General features: G+C 55.3%; 5 protein-coding genes across 5 annotated transcripts; 1 reads left to right on the top strand and 4 right to left on the bottom strand.

Moving 5' to 3' along the window:
- Positions 1-241: 241 nt before the first annotated feature.
- Positions 242-2,315, bottom strand: BKA78DRAFT_256675 (uncharacterized protein; the record flags this gene model as incomplete). Its single annotated transcript, XM_066885111.1, has 5 exons — positions 242-373; positions 431-808; positions 968-1,241; positions 1,304-1,597; positions 1,798-2,315. 5 exons carry the CDS (start codon positions 2,313-2,315, stop codon positions 242-244), a joined length of 1,596 nt encoding a protein of 531 aa, XP_066740556.1.
- A 1,302-nt stretch (positions 2,316-3,617) lies between these two features.
- BKA78DRAFT_298929 (major facilitator superfamily domain-containing protein) lies at positions 3,618-5,357 on the bottom strand (the record flags this gene model as incomplete). Its single annotated transcript, XM_066886987.1, has 2 exons — positions 3,618-4,543; positions 4,595-5,357. The coding sequence occupies 2 exons, from the start codon at positions 5,355-5,357 to the stop codon at positions 3,618-3,620; spliced, it is 1,689 nt and encodes a 562-aa protein (XP_066740555.1).
- Positions 5,358-9,507: 4,150 nt separating this feature from the next.
- Positions 9,508-9,796, bottom strand: BKA78DRAFT_323656 (uncharacterized protein). The gene has a single exon (XM_066889221.1). It carries the CDS (start codon positions 9,771-9,773, stop codon positions 9,558-9,560), a length of 216 nt encoding a protein of 71 aa, XP_066740554.1. The 5' UTR covers positions 9,774-9,796; the 3' UTR covers positions 9,508-9,557.
- A 321-nt stretch (positions 9,797-10,117) lies between these two features.
- BKA78DRAFT_323655 (uncharacterized protein) lies at positions 10,118-11,142 on the top strand. The gene has a single exon (XM_066889220.1). The coding sequence runs from the start codon at positions 10,243-10,245 to the stop codon at positions 10,795-10,797; it is 555 nt and encodes a 184-aa protein (XP_066740553.1). The 5' UTR covers positions 10,118-10,242; the 3' UTR covers positions 10,798-11,142.
- Positions 11,143-13,937: 2,795 nt separating this feature from the next.
- Positions 13,938-15,876, bottom strand: BKA78DRAFT_323652 (glycoside hydrolase superfamily). The gene is made up of 5 exons (XM_066889219.1): positions 15,757-15,876; positions 15,552-15,711; positions 14,783-15,495; positions 14,619-14,716; positions 13,938-14,437 (listed from the first exon to the last, which is right to left on the bottom strand). Exons 1-5 carry the CDS (start codon positions 15,822-15,824, stop codon positions 14,433-14,435), a joined length of 1,044 nt encoding a protein of 347 aa, XP_066740552.1. The 5' UTR covers positions 15,825-15,876; the 3' UTR covers positions 13,938-14,432.
- Positions 15,877-15,910: the final 34 nt, after the last annotated feature.

The raw sequence follows: 15,910 nt of genomic DNA, 5'->3' as shown, positions 1-15,910 counted from the left end.
GTTTAAACTTCTCGCTTCCGCTACCTACTCGCTGTGCCACCGTATTCTGTACACTGCCAATGTCGACTAAACTCCCAGAGTGCCCCTGTTCCAGTGCCGCCGACCTGACCGTGGCCAACGCCAAAGACAAGATTCCAGCCATCGCCCTGATACTGCCCCAACGCCAGAAACAATGAGACCCTTCAACCCTGCAATCCGACGCCAAAGACAATGAAACCGCAACTCGTCAAAGAACATCGCCCTACTTGTCTCGATGCTCGCCAAAGCTCTGCTGCCACAAGACGAGGTTTCTTGTGAGCACGTCCATCATCTCCAGGCTGTTCAGTCCATCGTAGTTTTCTTCTTTGCCGGTAGCAGCGGGGACCACCGCAGCCTTGCTCGCGTCTCCAGACGAACTCGCGTCTGAGCCACTTCCGCTCTCGCCGTTCACGACTTGCAGAGTCTTGACCACTGCCACGGCTGAACTGGTCGTGTTGGTCTTCTCGCAGGCCATTTCCACCTGGACGCGCGAAATGTACTCCAGCATATGCGCCGCCGTACCGTTCATGTCCTTCCAACTAATCTTGTCAATCTTGGACACTCCCGATTTCTTGTTCTTGGGTCCTCTCGCAGCAATTGGAGCATCGCTGCCGCTTCCGTTTGCCGATGCTTCGGCGCCATTTCCATGAGGCTCATCATCTCCTTTGTCCTTGAGACCTCGAGAGCCTGTGCGATGGGGAGACGCTGCCTTGTCGTTTGAAGGGTTGTCTCGATCCCGAGTGTATTGGTTGCGTCCGACGCGATTGCCCCCGCGCCTCTGACCACCTGCCTTGTTCCCTTTTCTCGACGGAGGCGGAGGTGCCGATGACGTGGTATCGCGGGTTGGGTTCGCTGGAGCCTCGGATCCGTGTTGCTCCGTCTCCTCTCGAGCTTCTCCAGCAGGCGGAGCTTCAATTGATTCTGCCGACATGTTAGCCTCGTCTTCAACATAATAGGCTTCAGATTGCGCACCCTCGGCTCTCCTACGCTCAGCCCGACCCTTTCGCTTTCCAACGGCCTCGGAGCGTTCCTTCTCCCTCTCCTTTTGCTCTCTCAGAAGACGTTCTTGTTGACTCCTGGCAGCAGCACCACGCGGCTTCTGCTTTTGGCTCGCCGAATTCGACTTGGAGCGGCCTTCTTCATCCGAATCCACGAGTTCCGAAGGTGCGGGGGAACTGGAAGATCCAGAACCGGTCCGTTGCCGTTTGATGCCTTGCTTCGCACTGCTCGGAAAAACGCCTTGGTTAGCCGGGACAATTACTCTGGGATTAACACGGCGGCTTACTCTTCACTTTCGTCCCGGCTTCTTTTGCCCTTTCGACTGTTTGTCTCGGGCTCTGCTGCACCTCCGTCGCCTTTGCTTTCTTCAATGACCTTGCGCAACACTTCGTCGTCGTCATACGCCGCGCGACTATTCATGGTCGAACGGCGTTTGGTATGGGCCTCAACACTTGCCCTCGACTTGTCCTTGTCCCTGCCGGCTTTCGTGTCGTGTTCCTTGGAAATCGAACCCTTTCGGATGTTTGTCTTGGGAGGCGACTTGTCACCAACGACGGGAATGTAGTGCGAGTACTTTTGTCTGTTTGTCCACGTTGTCAACAGGTGATCCAACAATCCGGGAAGCCGACTGAACAGAGCGTTTCCATTGGCGCCGGTGGCGCCTGCATAGCCGCGTCTGCGATACCGCCCCACTCAAAGGGTTGCAGAGAGCAGCGATGCTCTCCAACGGTGGACACGAGTCGGGATGAGTTGCTGTAGAGGTGGAAGATGATCACGTACCCTTTCGGACTCGACAGGAGCTTGTGGAGATCCTTACGACACTCCTCGCAAAAGTAGTTCTCTGGGACAGCCTTTTCCTCCATGATCCCGACACAGCCTCCGTGTTGCCAAACTTTGCATTTATCGCACTGGATGAAGAGACCACCGACATCTTCGGCTTGGAGGTCAGAGCCGACCGCCAGATCCTCATCGTCCGACGGCGGTCCTGGATACTCCTGATAGCCACAAATGCAGCGGGTTGTCTCTTCCTCGTCGTCTCCGATATCTTCGTCCATTTTGGCAGCTTCGTCTTCCTCAATGTCTTGGGCGCGTGTGCGACGTCGAGTGTGAAGCTCTTCGCTCTGACGATGACGGGCTGCGTCGTCGCCCTCTTCCGAGGAGAGAGAGCCAGGAGAGGCTGACTTGTGAGGAGAAGAGGCCTTGTTGTTTGAGCGGGTGGTGCGATCGCGGGAGGAGAGGGACGAGGACGAATTGCTGTGGACTGGCGGTGGAGCGCGCGAAGAGCGGCGAAGCGTCATGGTGCAATTCGGTTGCTAAAAACGCAGCAATCAATGCGGTATCGAATCTTCGGCTGGTATCGAGACAGAGGCAATCGAGGGAGAAGGATGGAGGGTTGGGGCGGCGAAATGGATGGAGACGAGTGTGGAGAGCGAGGAAACTGGCGGCGGGAGGGCGGCGGAGCTTCAAAGAGAGAGGCGGATTGGCTCAGTAGAGTCGAGGAAGCAGCCAGCAGCGGGCATTCTCTTTGCAGATTCGACGGGACGAGGGGCTGGTAGCCGTAGAGTAGCAGGTAGCTGGAGGAGTGGGAGCGGAGGATGAATCGAGTCTGCGTGCGGGCAACTTCACACAGCAAGTCGCGGCGAGAAACGCATTGGCGTCCAGCGCCAGACCGATGACCTTGCGCTCCAGGTCCGAAGAGGGCGCTTTTCCACTTCGGGACTAGTCCATCTTTGGCCCTAGCGCGACGTCAGGGCTCGGCGGCCATGTCACGGGCGGGCACCCGCTGGCTGATCTCAACTCCAGATGCGCCATCGTGGACGTCGTGAGCAGATTCGACTCTCGGGGGCTTGCAGCGCTGCATCATATCGTGTCGAAACGGCACCAGGCTTTGCGGGCGACCTGCGAGTTGCGAGCACTCCTTTGTCGAGTCGTGGGATGTTCGTGTTTTGGTGCAGGCAGGCTTTCCTAGCGACCTAAACTGGCGGCGAAGTCCGTGCCACCGTAAGCGAGGCCTCATCACGTGTTGATGCACTCACTTCCCCGCAAACCGTCCATCAACAATTCATCACCCTTCTCAAACTGTTTGAACTTCACCAGTCACCATCTGTGGACCACAATCGACTTCCATCATTATCCATTTGTCCCGGGCTCAACTCAATTGGCCCTGTTTCCTAGCTCGCTAACTTTCCTTTGCCTACCTCTTTTGCCTCGCACATGCCGTCCCCCTTGCTTTAGGGTATGCTTCATTTCCAAAGATCTTGATTTGGTTATGCTTGAAAGATGAAACCCACAATGCCAAGGTCCTTCAAACACCTTTGCAAAAACAAAATGTCCCCTCGTTTTTATTTACATCATCCAAAAGAAACCAAGAAAAAATCGCAGAGGGGAAAAGAGGATTACAGAAGTTAAAGTGTTGACTCTTCTTGCTGATGAAATTACAAAGATATCAATGACGAGCAAACTCTGTTCGCTCGAGAGAATTTCGAAGCGGTGACGAAAGAAACAAGCAAAACTTTCGGGAAAATGCTCATGTGTACCCGCCACAAGTCGACGAGACCAACAAGACGCGCAATGCCAGTTTTGTCAAGCCAACTTCAGACTCAATCCGCGTAGCGACTTCTCGCCCGGACAATCTCGCCGTATTTCCAGAAGATTAGGGGCGCCGGTATCAGGACCACCGAAATGGCACCAACGGCGCTTAATGCCCACTTGGGTCCCATGGACTCGAACATGGGCCGTGCCGCCACCTGGACCCCAGCCGCCACCATGAACCGTAGTAGCGAAATGGTTCCCAGAGCGCTCGCGGCATACGTTCCGTAGCTGTCCATGATGTATTGGTAGCTCGAAACGAGAATCGAGAGGAGAGCGTAGCCGAAGATGAAGCACGAAGCGCAGCCCCACCACGGACTTATCGAGGGATCGTTGGTCCAGGCAAGCCCGAACAGGGAGATGGCGAGGAATGGAGCCGCAATGATGGCGGGCCACAGCCGCATCTCTGGCGGGAGCTTGGCACGAGGCCCATCCTGTCGACGTCGGCGACGGAGCGTTTTGTTCTCGTTGTTCATGAAAAAGGGGGTTAAGATGAGGCTGAAAATGCAGCCAGCGGCAATGGCGAGGAAGACGGAGCCCGTCAGGCCGGTGTTGAAGCCGTATGTCCGAGTGAACAAGAACTCAAATCCAGACTGCAAGGTAAAGATGAGAACATTGAGAAGCATCAAGTAGATGCCCAGAATGATGATTACGGGCTCTCGGGTGAGGAAAATGACGGGGCGAGGCAACGCCTCTTTGAGTCGTTGGCCGAGCGTACCGCCCGTTTCGAGCGCGCTCATGTATCGGTTGTCGTGAGTGACTCGGCGAAGGTGCTGGGCCTTCCACTTGAGTAGAAGGGGAGAGTATGTCTCGGGGAGGAAGAGCAGCGCCGCAAGCCAGGGAGGGAAGCTCATGAGAAGGGTGATCCAGTCGGCCCAGTGCCAGTTCCAGCCTGACTCGACAATCCAACCACTGGCTACCGGAGCGAGAGCGCTGGCTATTTCGAATCGTCAGAAGCGATCAAGAGCAAGGGATATTGGTAACTTACGCAAAACGCCAGCTGCACACAAAAGGGGAAACGCCCAACTTCTCGTTCTTGCGTTGAACATGTCATCAACGCTCGCACCGTTCGTAGCAATCGTCGCGCTGGACCAAAATCCGACCATGAATCGGCCAATGACTTGTCCTGCAAAGGTATCCATCATGGCAGTTTCGGCAACAGAGAACATGTAAACGACTGTCGGACAGAGGTAGATGGCGTTCCTTCCAAAGGTTTCGGATAACGGGCCTGCGAAGAGTGATCCAACTCCTTGACCGACCAAGTACAGACCTGTCGCCAGAGACTCGGCAGTTTTCGAAACGTGCAATTCTCTTGCTGCTATCGACACGTTCATCGAATCGGCTGACCCGGCCCAGGCCTGTGAGAAAACGACGCACATGATGATGAACAACGACCAATATCTCCTTGAGTAAGGCCACGTGTGCGGATTTGCTGGATCGTCGGGCTTGTTTGACAGACAGTGCAGGTTGAAGTCGTCAACGATTTCGGTAGAAGACTGACGTACTGGTGTTGAGGTGGGAGGGGTGACGAGGTCGTGCTCATTGTGCTCGAGCAGTCTCACTTGTTGGAGTGAGGATGGGTCGTCTGCTTTTTCGAGGTCCGAAGACGACGACGAGAAGAAGCCGGTGCCATCGCTGATGGAGGATCGGAGCGTCGCGTCAGAGTCTTTTCGAGAGGTAGGCCACTCCCTCTGGCCATGAGTGGCCTCGACATATGCGCCAATATCACGATACTGGCGTAAGGACTGCATTGAGTTGGTGTTTTGGGAGAAGAACCTCAATGGCAGAACAACATCTGGAGGAGGAGCAACAAGTGGCTTCTCATGAGACAGTGGGGTACCCTCTGCATAATAACGGAGCTGCGAGTGTGGCCATCGGTCGTATTGAACAAGTCAATGGCCCCATGCGCTCTTCCAAGGGCATGGCCCTGACACAATCGAAACCGCGCATATCTGGGAATGGGGACAGCATTAGCTTAGGCCCAGCCCAGACGTCTACATGACGCGCGATTCAAGGCATTTTTTTGATCGTCTGGAGGATTGGCACTGATCGGACCAACGGTCTCCCGCTTCAATGTCCGAGTGCCAACATCTTGACCCTGGGAGTGGTACTAGTTTGGCCACATGGTAAGTCTACCCGGGAGGTCCTGCCCAGAATCCGGCTTCAAGGAGACAAGACTGGAACATCGTCCACGTCGGTACTGCTCCGCAGCAAGCTAAGAGATTGGCCCAAAAAGGGCGCAGCGAGGTAACTCAGACGGGCATGATTCCGTGCAGTACACACCACGGGGATCCTGCAACGAAAAGTTTTTGTCCTGGGCTCATCGATGCTTCCTCCCTGGCTCCAAGTACACCTAGTACAAGAATCGAAAGAGTACCGCTCAAGCGAGTCGGGCGTACATAGGGGCAAGTAGCTACGCCCCAGCTGCATCCAGCCGGAGAACATGGCATGCTTGTACCGTGCATGTTGCCCTGTGGGCAGGCAGGAAAAAGGTACATTCAACCCTCGATCTAAATTAGCACCCACAACTGATTCCTGGGCAGGGTCTTGATTGCTTACCATTTGACATCACATATGTCTGCCGGCCTGATGGAGATCCGGTCCCAGCCGAATTGGTCAACTTCACCCACGAGCCTACGTACGTGTGAGTCGACCTCCTCATCGACGTCAAGCTGCCTGGGCAAGGGTCCCCTCCTTGCATGCATCACAGCCTCAGATCAAGCATCGTCAGAGGCGCCGGCAAGCTACACTGACTGGATGTGATGGGTTGCATGCAGGGCATCTTTGCCAGTCAGAAAAAATTTTTGAATCGTCACAGATTCCAGACCAGACTTTGCGGTTCCATCTCATTCTGATTCCCATCCTTTTCACTGTTGAGTCAATACGTAAGACTTTGCTGCCGGGCACCAATCAAGCGTCAGTTGTCGAGGAATGAGATTCACGATAGCTTCATGTCTCGTTCACATTCCACACGTCCTGTCTCTTCCTCCCAACGTCATATGATGACATTTTTACCTTAGCGCACGCGCCCATCTGAGACCGACTTGGAGCCACTGCGCAGGCAGACAACTTGCACCCACACTTGACAAGATGACAAGACGACTAGCGCTGCATCGCGATCACCTCACCACTGCTCGTCGAGCACTTGATAGCGCTGTGCCGGCACAGCCCAAGGCCACCACGACAACGCATCCCCAATACTTTGCGGAACCTTATGGGGTGTACACTTGAGCGCCAAGGGCGACGCAGTCCCCTTCCCGAGGCTTCAGAAGTGGACATTCTTTCCCCATCGTCGGCGTTCGATCACGGCGCAACTTGGACCCTTGGATATGCACGCACGGCTCTCCATATTAAGAGCTGAGCAGAGATTGAAAAACCACGCTACAACCGTTTTGGTGGCCTGAGAGGTACCGTGGTGGCCTTGCATGGGGGTACACAGGCCGCGCAGTCTTGATGTACCTTTGCTGCAGGAGCGGTAGAACAAGTTGAGCGTGCGGTCGAGATGGGATTTCCAAAGGGCAAGGGCAAGCGATAGTTGGCCAGCTCGGCAGACGGGATTGCTGCAAGAGGTACCTTAGTCCCGTTTTGCGAGCGCGGCTGCTGCGGCGCGCGGGGGACCATCAAGAAACATCACAACCAGACAAGAGAGATGCAGCAGAGGATGCAGAGACAGAAGCAGGGACTGCAGCAAGCAGAATGGGGAGAAGCAGGGTCCGCATACTGATATGGCACGGCATGCGAAATCTGGCTTCGTCTTCAGGCCGGCATGCCAGATGACAAGATTGATCACAAACACTGTGCGTTCACAGGGCAAGAGAAAGACGCGCTGATGAGAGAGGCGCTTTGGCGAACTGTCGATTCATCGACAAACCCGTTTTGGTAGATGCTATTGGGACTTGGGAGTGCTGCTCTAGCGGCTAGTTCGACAGACGGCGGCCAACTGTATTGCGTACTGCCATGCAACCTCACATGGCGGCCCGAGAGGTCCCAACCGATCAGACGTCGATGGGAACAATCTACAGCAATCGCTCAGATTGCCTTGTCGTCGTGTATCGCTCTACAACGGTGCGGCGCAAAGACAAGAGGACTGGTGTTCCAATAATATCCTACACGCCACCACCACCTCTTCCTCCATCACTCCCGTCACTCAGCTCTTTACTCCCAATCGTCTCCCGACGCCGACTTGGACGCCGAGCGGCACTCCCAGATCTGCCCGACTAACCCCAGACCCCAGGCGGCCTTGCAGTAAGCGTACACTGTACCCACCCACCATCAGGATCCACCGTACCTACAGCATGCCGAACCTAGCCGCCGTCATCCTATCAAACCACCTCCCACAGAGACTACAAGAAATTTTTTGAAAAAAGCTTCCTCCCACCAACAATCCAGACCTCGCCGCAGACGCAGATTTTCTTTCGGCCACCAACCGGCACTTTCACCACCCAATGGCCTCCAAGTCGACTCCACCCGCCTGCTGCACGGATGGCAGAAGGTGCGCATGCTCGACTCACACCGAGCTCCAAGCAACCAACCCACGCTCGCACGCACGCCGTGCAGTCACAGGCTCAGCTCAGCAGCTCAGGGCACCCGCAAAAAGCAAAACTTGCCCATGCCACGGCAGAGGACGACCTCAAGCTTTCAGCAATCACAGACACCAAGCCCCGATCCCGTCACGTCATGCCGCAGCGCCATGCGCTACGGCACGCTAACGGCGCAGCTAAGCTCCGCCAGCCGCGCTTCCCCACGGCTGACAGCCCGGGTCCTCCATGCTAGCGGCGAAAACGGCGGACGTCTTCCGATCCTTTTGCAGTCGTGCGCGGCGCGCGGGGGAGGGGAGACGAGACGGAGGAGGAGGGGCTCTGCCGATGACGGCGGCGCCCGTCTAGCCTCGTCTCCTCTCCTTTCTCTCCTTTGGTGGCCGACGACCGGGACGTAGCATGCAAGGCCGACCGAGGAAACTCTTTTGCTCCTTCGCAGCTTGGGGGTTGAAGCTTTTCAGGGTCCAGAGGGTCCAGGTACGTATCCAAGCGGTGAGCAACGACATGCGATCAAGAGCGCCATTTGCCGATTCCAATGTCAATTAATCGATATCGATACAGCTGCGAGCTACTAATCTACCCAGGTACATGGCAGATGTACCCGTTTACCATGTTACCTCGTCATGAGACGCACCCAAGTACGTATCTTGCCAACCATTCCAGTCATATGTGTTGGCTGTCCGTTCGTCTGGTGCATGCCAATGATGTATTGCCGCAGCAGCAGCAGCAGAAGCAGCACCAGGAAAACTACTGACGACGTCCTGTAATTATCACTACTGCGACTACCGACACTGTGCCTACAGGAAGCTTGCATACACGTACGCAACCCGACCACTCAGCAGACCCCCTCAGCAGGTTCCCTCTACGCAGAGCTGCCCGCACGTGCGAGCCAGTCTAGCAACGTCTACCGACCTTTGTCGACCTCATGTGCACATCAACCATGGTAGCTGGGTAGCGTGTCGTGACTCGAGCCAGCCACAGCCTCTCGTCTCGTCGTCATCACCGTCAATCGTCTTCGCATTTCCCTGCGTCCACCCACCAACGCATTTCTCTAAGTAGCAGTAAGTAACGACGCCGGCGCCTTCCTCTCGCCCTCTCGCCCTCCACGCCACTGTGACTGGTGACGGCGTGGCTTCACGCAGAGAAGTGATGTGACAGCTTCCTTCGCGGCGCTGGTTGGCCCGCTGCGCACCCCGTGGCTGGCAGCCATCCAGCAAGCCAGCCGGATGGCTGCTGCCGCCGCCGCGGCCGTTGATCCGCTGGTAGGTGCCGGCGCCGTCGGGTGGTCCGTCGTCGCCGCGACCATTGCTCGCTTCGGCATTTGCAAGCGTGGTGGTGACGACGGTAGTGGTGGCTGGGGGCCATGATGATGGAGTATGTACTTAGGCGGGTGTGTGGGTGTCATGGACTATTCTAGACAACCCGACGCGCGACTGACCAACGTGGATGAGACGGACGGATGCATCCGGATGGTGGTGGTGGTGATGGCAAGAAAGCAACCAGTGCTAGCGACAGCGGCCCGCCGGACGCACCAGCCAGAAACCAATGTGCCAAAAGCAGAAGCGAGCGAAAAAGCTGTAAACAGGTATGTGGTAGTCGGTAGTCGTAGTTGCAGCAACCTAAGTGCATTGGCAATAATAGGTGGGTGTGGGTCGTCGCGCATATGATATCTGAGGTACTCGGCATTGCTACCGAAGACCTAGGCATTGATATTGGCAATGGCAATGGCACTGAAGACCTGGGCATTGGTACTGAAGACCTTGGGAGGTGTCGAGGTCAGGAGGTAAGTACCTATATTTGCGAGAAACGGCAGGATCAGGACGACAATTGGCTGGTGAAGATGAGGGAGACAAGGTGAGTTGCTTGGATGGTGGTGGCGAAAGTCGGGACCGAGGCTTGGTTCAAAATATCATGACACCACGCCGAGTATCGTGGTAAGTGAGGGAGCATCATTCAAGATCACTCTCTCTTCATGGCACAGCCACAGGGAGCAGTCGACTCGGCCGACAGGTGCATCCAACAACACCTTACCACCCAGGGTCAGAAGTCTGCCCGTCTTCGCACCGTCTACAAGAGAGCAGCAACACCCAGTGCCAGCATGTCCAGCAAGTACATTTCCGCAACACCCAATTCCTCAAGCGAGCAAGTGAGAAGAGCAAAACGAGACAAGCAAGCACCTCAGCAACGGTTCCCGTCGTTCGCTTCGCCTTGGCGCGCTTGCCGCCGCCGCCGAGCGAGAGAGCCCATGGCTATATCACACGGCACCCTGAGCTATATCATGCAATGCGACCAGACGATGCGTTTGGCACTCTGGCCACCTAGGCAAGTAGGCAGGTTGTTTGGTGGTGTCGCTGCAGCGGTGGATAGTGCGGCGACAGTATGCGTCGGTGGCTGCCTGGCTGGATGGATGGGCCATCTGATTGACGGACTACATACCTGTCTACCTAATTACTTGCGGACTGCGGGCTTCTCTGCAGTGCCGACGTGCCGAGTGAGTCCAAGATGTCCAGTGGTGTGGGCAGGTGAGCGAGTGGGTGGTGGGGTTCTACGGGTTGTAGCCTCCACTCAGGAGACGAGGGAATTATGCGGATGCGAAACGAGTGAGATTGTTCCAGACGAAGCAAGACGACGCAACAAAAAATGCGCAGAATGAGAGCCCAGCAAGTGGGTGATGCGACGCGCAGGCGCGGTAGGCAGGGCAAGAGCGTCTTTTTTTGCTGCGTGGGGGAACGCAGAAACGAGGGACAGTCCATTATTTCTCCGTCTGCGTTCGCCGCACATCTACCTAGTGAGAACATTGAAGGTGGCAAATTCGAACCCCAGATCGACCGGCAGAGGAGAGTCGGAGGAGGGGAACGAAGAGCGAAGAAGAGTGGGTTGCGGGGGAAAGAGCGACAGAAGGAAATGCGCTCATGAGGTGACGGCGGTGGCGGCGCGCAGCTCGTCAGTACGCGTCGAGTAAAGCACAGCAGCAGCAGCAGCGGGTACATGAGCGCGGCTAGAGTGAGTGCTTTGGATGGGGATGGTCGAGACTGAAGGGGTGGGAGCGGAGATGTGTGGGATGGGGTTGGCACAGCACCATGAAATGAGATGAAATGGAACGGGGGTTTGGTGCTTCAGTGGGAGAGAGATAGTGGCGAACTGTCGCCAACAAAAGCCCGCACTGCAGACTGAGAGGTGGGATTAAAGTCGAGGTCGAGGTCGAGCTCTCCTTTCTGCATAAGTCTACTCGGCTGCGTCTCGCCCTCTACTGCTGCTGGCTACTTGCGTGGGCAGCAAAAGCACCGAACGGGCCAGACCTCTGCGCAGATCGTCGCCATACCCCTTCCAAAAGTGTCTATTTCTGTGTTTCTGAGGGGGAGTGGGCAAGACATGAGAAACAAACCACGCAGATCGCTCGCAGATCGTAGGCAAGTAGGGAGATCTGCAGGCAAGAGGGGAGTGAGTGGTTAGCAGCGGCAAGGCGAGGAGTGCGGCAGCCGCGGGCTTGTTTGAGGCGAATTTTTGCGCAGTATTTAGGTGGCGTCGGCTGCCCTCGGACTCCTGTTGTTTTTGTCTTTCTTCCTTTCCTCTTCAGATTTTGGGGATGGTGTGAGAGGTGTATCATAAGAGGTGTGCGTGACAGGAGATGGTGATGTGTGTGGTGAGTAATGGAGTGACTGATGAATCAAGCAGCTCAGCAGATAAGTTAGCCACCATCTCCAATCCTACAGAGCTAAGCGAGAAGAAATTCTGACTCACAACCATAATAGCAGGTAGGTAGCTGGATAGTAGGCACAAGAAGGCATCCCTTTTGGATCACATTCACCGACTTGCTGACCTTGGCATGCCACCCGGTCAACTAATTACACGGCTGGGTGAGTCACCCCAAAGAACTGCAAATCCAATCTGCTTACTCCTCAAAAGGTCTTGCATCAATCGACGAGTCATCACTGTGTACGTCCAGGTGCTCGTGGAGATGTATGCTGAGACCACCTAAATGAACCGCCCGCCGTCAGTACATATGCTCAAAGAGAGGAAAGTGGCGATTCACGGAGCGAGAAATCTACAGACTGACACTTGAGCCAATTCATCCCCTCCTTCACCCCCTGGCCCCCTTATTTTCATCCACTCTCTTCCCTATCCAGTATCCTCCTTCCGTCCGTCCCCCATCCCCCACTCCATCGAACCTGAACCGCCTAACAGACAGCGAGTTTTCCAACCCCTTTTTCTGCTGCTACCTCATTGGAACATCCAACTGATACGACCAAATTACGCACTGGGACTTTAGCGCGACATGGAGGGAAAGAGAGATAGAGCCAATTTTATGGAAGGGGGTGAGATTTCCGTGAGCAGCGTTGTGTTGCGTAGTTGAATAGAAGTGAAGGATGTCTAATAAAAGGGCGCAAATCAAGAGAAAGCGCAGTGAGTTTCGGGAGAAAGGCGACTGACCCCCCTTTTTGAATTACTGATCCCTCCCATATTTAGTGTGTTGGATCAATTACATCGCTTGGGCCATAAATTGTCATCGCAAATTGTTCTTTGATATCTTGACTGCTCTAAAGTCTCGCAGTTTACCCAATCGTGCAAGGTGCCAATGATCTATGGTAGTTTACTCACTTTCTGCCCCTACCGCTAGCCTCCACGACCTCTACCTCTTCCCTTTGTAGTGCCTCTGCCTGAAGCCCTGCCCCTGCCTCTGCCAGCAGTTGGCTCATTGTCACTCTCAATTGAGAGCGAACAGGTCGTTGAGGGTTCTGGCGGCGCTTCACCTCAACAACAACACGCAACGTTGATCGTAGTCTTGACGCTGCTACCGTGCCTACGCCGCTTTCACCTTTATCTTGTAGTCCGCTCAAACTCTTTACAGTGGGCGCTGAGGTGCCTATGCTTTCGTAGCCCGCCCAGGCCATGGCATCGCCGCCTGAACCTTTACCTCGCGACCGTATCGCCTCCAGCACAAGATCTAGGCATTCAAAAGTAATGTAATGAGTAACAATCACGCCACGCCTGAATGAAAGAGAAAAAAGAACATGACCGCCAGTAAATTTCGCTTACCACACACACCATCCTCATCGCCAAAAGGGCAAAAAAGAGCAAAAAAACAAGTTGGACCTTGACGGACTCGAACCGGGATCTAGTCCACGCAATGGTCAAATCAAGCACCTTGTTACTTCAGTGTTGCAGAGCAGAGCATTTTCCACGCGGCCAAGCGGCCCAACTTGTTGAGAGCAGACTTGCGAAATCGATTTATAGAGTGGTGTCCGCAGTGAGAGCTGCATTGTCCTTGATCATGAGAGATTTGGTGGAGTGGACGGCAGGATTCGGGCGCGGAGCAGTATGTGATTTCGACATCGCCCATGAGCTCACCTGCGCGGACTGCAGTGGTGGGCTCAGAGTCGCTGGAGCCGTCGCTTGGTGGGCGCCATTGTTGCAACGTACGGTGGTGAGGTTGGTAGGTGGTAAGGTGTTGGTGGTGCAAAAGGCGCGCGAAGGTGCCTACCTTGAGGAGCACCAGCAAGCAAGCAGTGACGTCACTTACCCGATTCGGCAGTCAACTTTTGAAGATCGAACGTCGCATTTCGGCGTGCAGGCGCGAGCGCACGGGCCACTACAACAAATATGGCAGGGGGGTCAGAAATTCAATGGCCAAAAGAAAGGCGACTCCAAGGCGGTGCGGTGCGTACGAGATGCTTGAATGCTCCCCATAGCAATCCTTCTACGAGCTCAAATAACCAGGTCGTTTGGGAGCAAGGTGTTTGATCACTCCTTGTATACATATCTTGACTTGAAAAATGTAGGCACAAGAGATAAGGTCAACTGTCAACTTGCTGAACAACTCAGTCTAATAATAGCACAACCACAAGGAGCATTCTAGTACCCTGCGCCCCGGAGTTGCCATTTATTTTCGCAACGCACTGTGAAGGATGCAAAGAGGAACGAGATGGGGCACATAGCCAGCGGAGAAGTGGTAGGTTTGAGCCGCCTTTCGCAAGTGACATCATGATTGATTGGTGTGGAGCAGCACATACATGGAAAGTTACTACACAAACTCGCCACAAATGCATAGCTATGTACGCGAAGGAAGATGCTCTGTATATACAGCCCAGTACATCACCAACCCACCGCACCCTCTGTGCAAGTTTTCTGAACAGTATACACAACAGCACCCAGTCCCCTTCCCTTCCACTTGTATATCGACAGACAGGAAGACAAATCAGGCAGACAGAGCAGCAGCGGTGCTCCTCTTTTTCGCGCGCCGCTTGCACGACTTGCCCTTCTTGGAGCTCGTTGCAGACGCCGTGGCGCTTAGGCTGGGAGAGGCAAGAGTCTCAGCAACAGAGGAGGAGGATGAAGGAGTGGCGATGATGGTGGCTTGGAATGAGGCCTGGATGCTCGCGGTTTGGGGGGTTGTGGTGGTGGTGTTGGCAGAAGGAGTGGTGGTGGTGGTTGTGGTGTTTGTGTTTGAAGAAGAGGAGGAGGCAGCAGACGTACCGGAGCCGAGAGCCGACAGGATGCCGTCGTAGGCGGGCTTGGTCTCGAGGTTGTCGTCCCAGGGCAGCGCGGCGCCGTAGCCGGAGAAGGTCTTGGGACTGCAGGAGACACGCGTGTCAGCATTGGTCCGTTTGTCAGGGGTGCAGGGGGAGTAGAAAACTTACACCCAGCTGTACTTGTCTGTGTAGTCCCAGATGGTAATGCCGATGCAAGCATCCTTGGCCAAGCAAGCATTGACGACAGTCTGGTAATCGGTGCTCTGCTGCTGCAGCGTGTCGTCGCTGGCGGGCGTCTTGGTGCGGATGTCGAGCTCCGTGATGGCCACCTCGACGCCCAGGTCGGCAAAGTCCTGGATGGCCGACTCGAGCGCGTCCTGGGTGACGGTCTGGCCAACCGTAAAGTGCGCCTGCATGCCCACGCCGTCAATCTTGACGCCGTACGACTGGATCAGCTTGACAATGTTAACGGCGTTGGTGTGCTTGGTTGAAGACCACTCGATGCTGTAGTCGTTGTAGTAGAGCTTGGCCGAGGGGTCGGCGGCGGCGGCTGCCGCAAACGCTATCGGGATGTAGGCTTCGCCAATGGTGTTGTAGAAGACGTCGTCGCGGTAGTTTCCGTCGTCGTCGAGCGCCTCGTTCACCACGTCCCAGTGGTAGCAACGGCCCTTGTAGTGCGTCACCTCCTTCGTGATGTGGTTCTGCAGGATCTCGACAAGAGTCGCGTTGTCGAATCCGCCGCTGCTGACCCAGCTAGGCAGCTGGTTGTGCCACACAAGGTTGTGGCAGCGCAGCTTCTGTCCGTTTGCCTCGGCCAGGTCGGCAATGGCGTCGCCCTTGGTGAAGGAAAAGGTGCCGCGCGAGGCTTCGATCGTGTCCCACTATTGTCCCGATTAAGCTGCCATCCGCGCCATCACCACATTCCGATACCGCGCACCTTCATCGAGTTTCCAGGTGTGATCTGACCAAATTGGTCCGAGTTGTTTAGAATGGCCATGTAGTCAGAGTCGCTCAATTCCGGGTTGTCGGTGGCAGAGCCAAAGTACTCCAAGCCGGCGGCTTTGCCTGCCGCGTTCAGACCAGCTGCAGCGCGACGACTGTTGTCGTCAGTCAAGTAAAAGATAGAAGATGGAGGTGCTCACGAAATAGGGCCAGCCTGCACCGCAGACGCGGCGAGGAGCGAGGTAAGAGCGGCAGAAATGAGAGTCATTGTTAGAAGCAAATCAAGGCGGTATAAACGAAGGACGCAGGGCTATTGTGGCACCAGGCTTGAAGAATTGCATTTTGAAGCGCAAG

The sequence above is a fragment of the Phyllosticta capitalensis genome (assembly GCF_038381095.1).
Source record: "Phyllosticta capitalensis strain CBS 128856 chromosome Unknown BKA78scaffold_10, whole genome shotgun sequence".
NCBI lineage: Eukaryota > Fungi > Ascomycota > Dothideomycetes > Botryosphaeriales > Phyllostictaceae > Phyllosticta > Phyllosticta capitalensis.
This window is presented reverse-complemented; position numbering and strand designations above follow the sequence as displayed.